This window comes from Zingiber officinale, chromosome 1B (assembly GCF_018446385.1).
Source record: "Zingiber officinale cultivar Zhangliang chromosome 1B, Zo_v1.1, whole genome shotgun sequence".
NCBI lineage: Eukaryota > Viridiplantae > Streptophyta > Magnoliopsida > Zingiberales > Zingiberaceae > Zingiber > Zingiber officinale.
In genome coordinates this window covers 1,664,293-1,665,861 of record NC_055986.1, presented here as the reverse complement: position 1 = coordinate 1,665,861, position 1,569 = coordinate 1,664,293, and the positions used below count along the sequence as shown (strand labels likewise).

The 1,569-nt window shown below is 56.2% G+C and overlaps 2 protein-coding genes across 2 annotated transcripts; both read left to right on the top strand.

Annotated features, from left to right (window-relative positions):
• The first annotated feature begins 214 nt into the window (after positions 1–214).
• LOC122046358 (anthocyanidin 3-O-glucoside 6''-O-acyltransferase-like) lies at positions 215–1,569 on the top strand. Its single transcript, XM_042607016.1, has one exon. It carries the CDS (start codon positions 215–217, stop codon positions 899–901), a length of 687 nt encoding a protein of 228 aa, XP_042462950.1. The 3' UTR covers positions 902–1,569.
• On the top strand, positions 911–1,552 carry LOC121992837 (phenolic glucoside malonyltransferase 2-like). The gene has a single exon (XM_042547436.1). The coding sequence runs from the start codon at positions 911–913 to the stop codon at positions 1,550–1,552; it is 642 nt and encodes a 213-aa protein (XP_042403370.1).

Genomic DNA, 1,569 nt, shown 5'->3' with positions numbered 1-1,569 from the left:
ATAATAATATGCACTGTATCTATCAGACTTCATAATTTTTACCAAGTATATTACCAACCACTGCTCTAGTACCCAATGACAACCTACAAATTGTAAATTTGTTGCCTCCCCGTCTAGCAGAGTTTGCATTTGTGGCCAAGTTATCTATGCATTAGCCTATAGAACCATCAAATAACTTCCCATTGCCACTCAAAACTGCAACTCTTTCTCCAAGATGTCGCCGCCGGCTGCGAAAGTTACGGTCCTCGAAAGCTCTGAAGTCGCTCCTCCACCGGGGTCGGTGCTGGAATCCTCTCTCCCTCTCACCATCTTTGACATAGTATTTCTCTACTCTGTACCCGTTCAGCGCCTTTTCTTCTACCCTTTCCCTCACTCCCCCGGCCACTTCCTCGACTCCCTCCTCCCCACTCTCAAATCCGCCCTCTCCCTCACTCTCCGGGACTTTTACCCACTCTCCGGCAAGATCCGCCTCCGCCCGGGTAGCCACGACAAGTACGAACTACACTACGTCGACGGCGACTCTGTTTCCTTCACCGTCGTCGAGCACGATGGGGACTTCGACGAACTCTCCGGACGCCGCGGATGCGAGTACGCCAGGCTACTTCACTTGGTCCCCCAACTTGCTGACCCAGGCAATGGCCGGAGGCCGGTGACGGCCGTGCAGGTGACTCTGTTTCCCAACAGAGGCGTGGCTGTGGCCGTGACCGTCCACCACTCGGCGTGTGACGGCTCCAGCTCCACCAGATTCATCTCCTCCTGGGCTTCTCGAACCGCAGCAGGGTCAGGCAAGGCGGCGCCGGCGCCGGCGCTGCCCTTCTTCGACCGGACCATGATTCCGAATCCGAGCGATGTGTACTCCAGGTTCTGCAGCAACTTTGCCGTCGATGCGCAGTCGACCTAGTCAATAATGATGAATTTGGCTCCGCCGGGCGCGATCCTCGGCAACTTTACCATTAACGCAGACCAGCTCCGGAGGCTAAAGGAGATGGCCTCCTCCAAGTCCAAGTACTCCTTCCACTGCTCCACCATCGCGGTGACCTACGCGTACGCGTGGGTTTGCCTCGTCAGAGCGCGAGGGTACCCCAAGGAAAAGCATCTCTACTTGAAGTTCCCCGGAGACTGCCGGCGTCGGTTGCAGCCGCCGCTCCCGACGGAGTACTTCGGCAACTGCATCGCCTGCTACTTCGTCGAGGCGAAGGCTGGCGACCTTGCGGGGGAAGACGGGTTTACGACGGCAGCACGACTCGTCGGTGAAACCATCGAAAGGCTCAAACATGATCCGCTGGAGGGCATGGATAACTGGCCGGAGAAGTACCGGGAAATCGAGATGCAACAGCCTTTTATCGCCGCCGGGTCGCCGACGTTCAAAGTTTACGACGTTGACTTCTTGTGGGGAAGGCCGGTGAAGGTGGGCGTCCCGTCGATCGCAAGGAGAGGAGCCATGTCTGTGTCAGAGAGCAGGGATGCGGGCGGTGGAGTGGAGATTGGTTTGGCGTTACCGAAGCAGGAGATGGATGAGTTTGGGGCTCAATTTTCACTCTTGTGCGTATAAATTTTTAGTAGTAACAA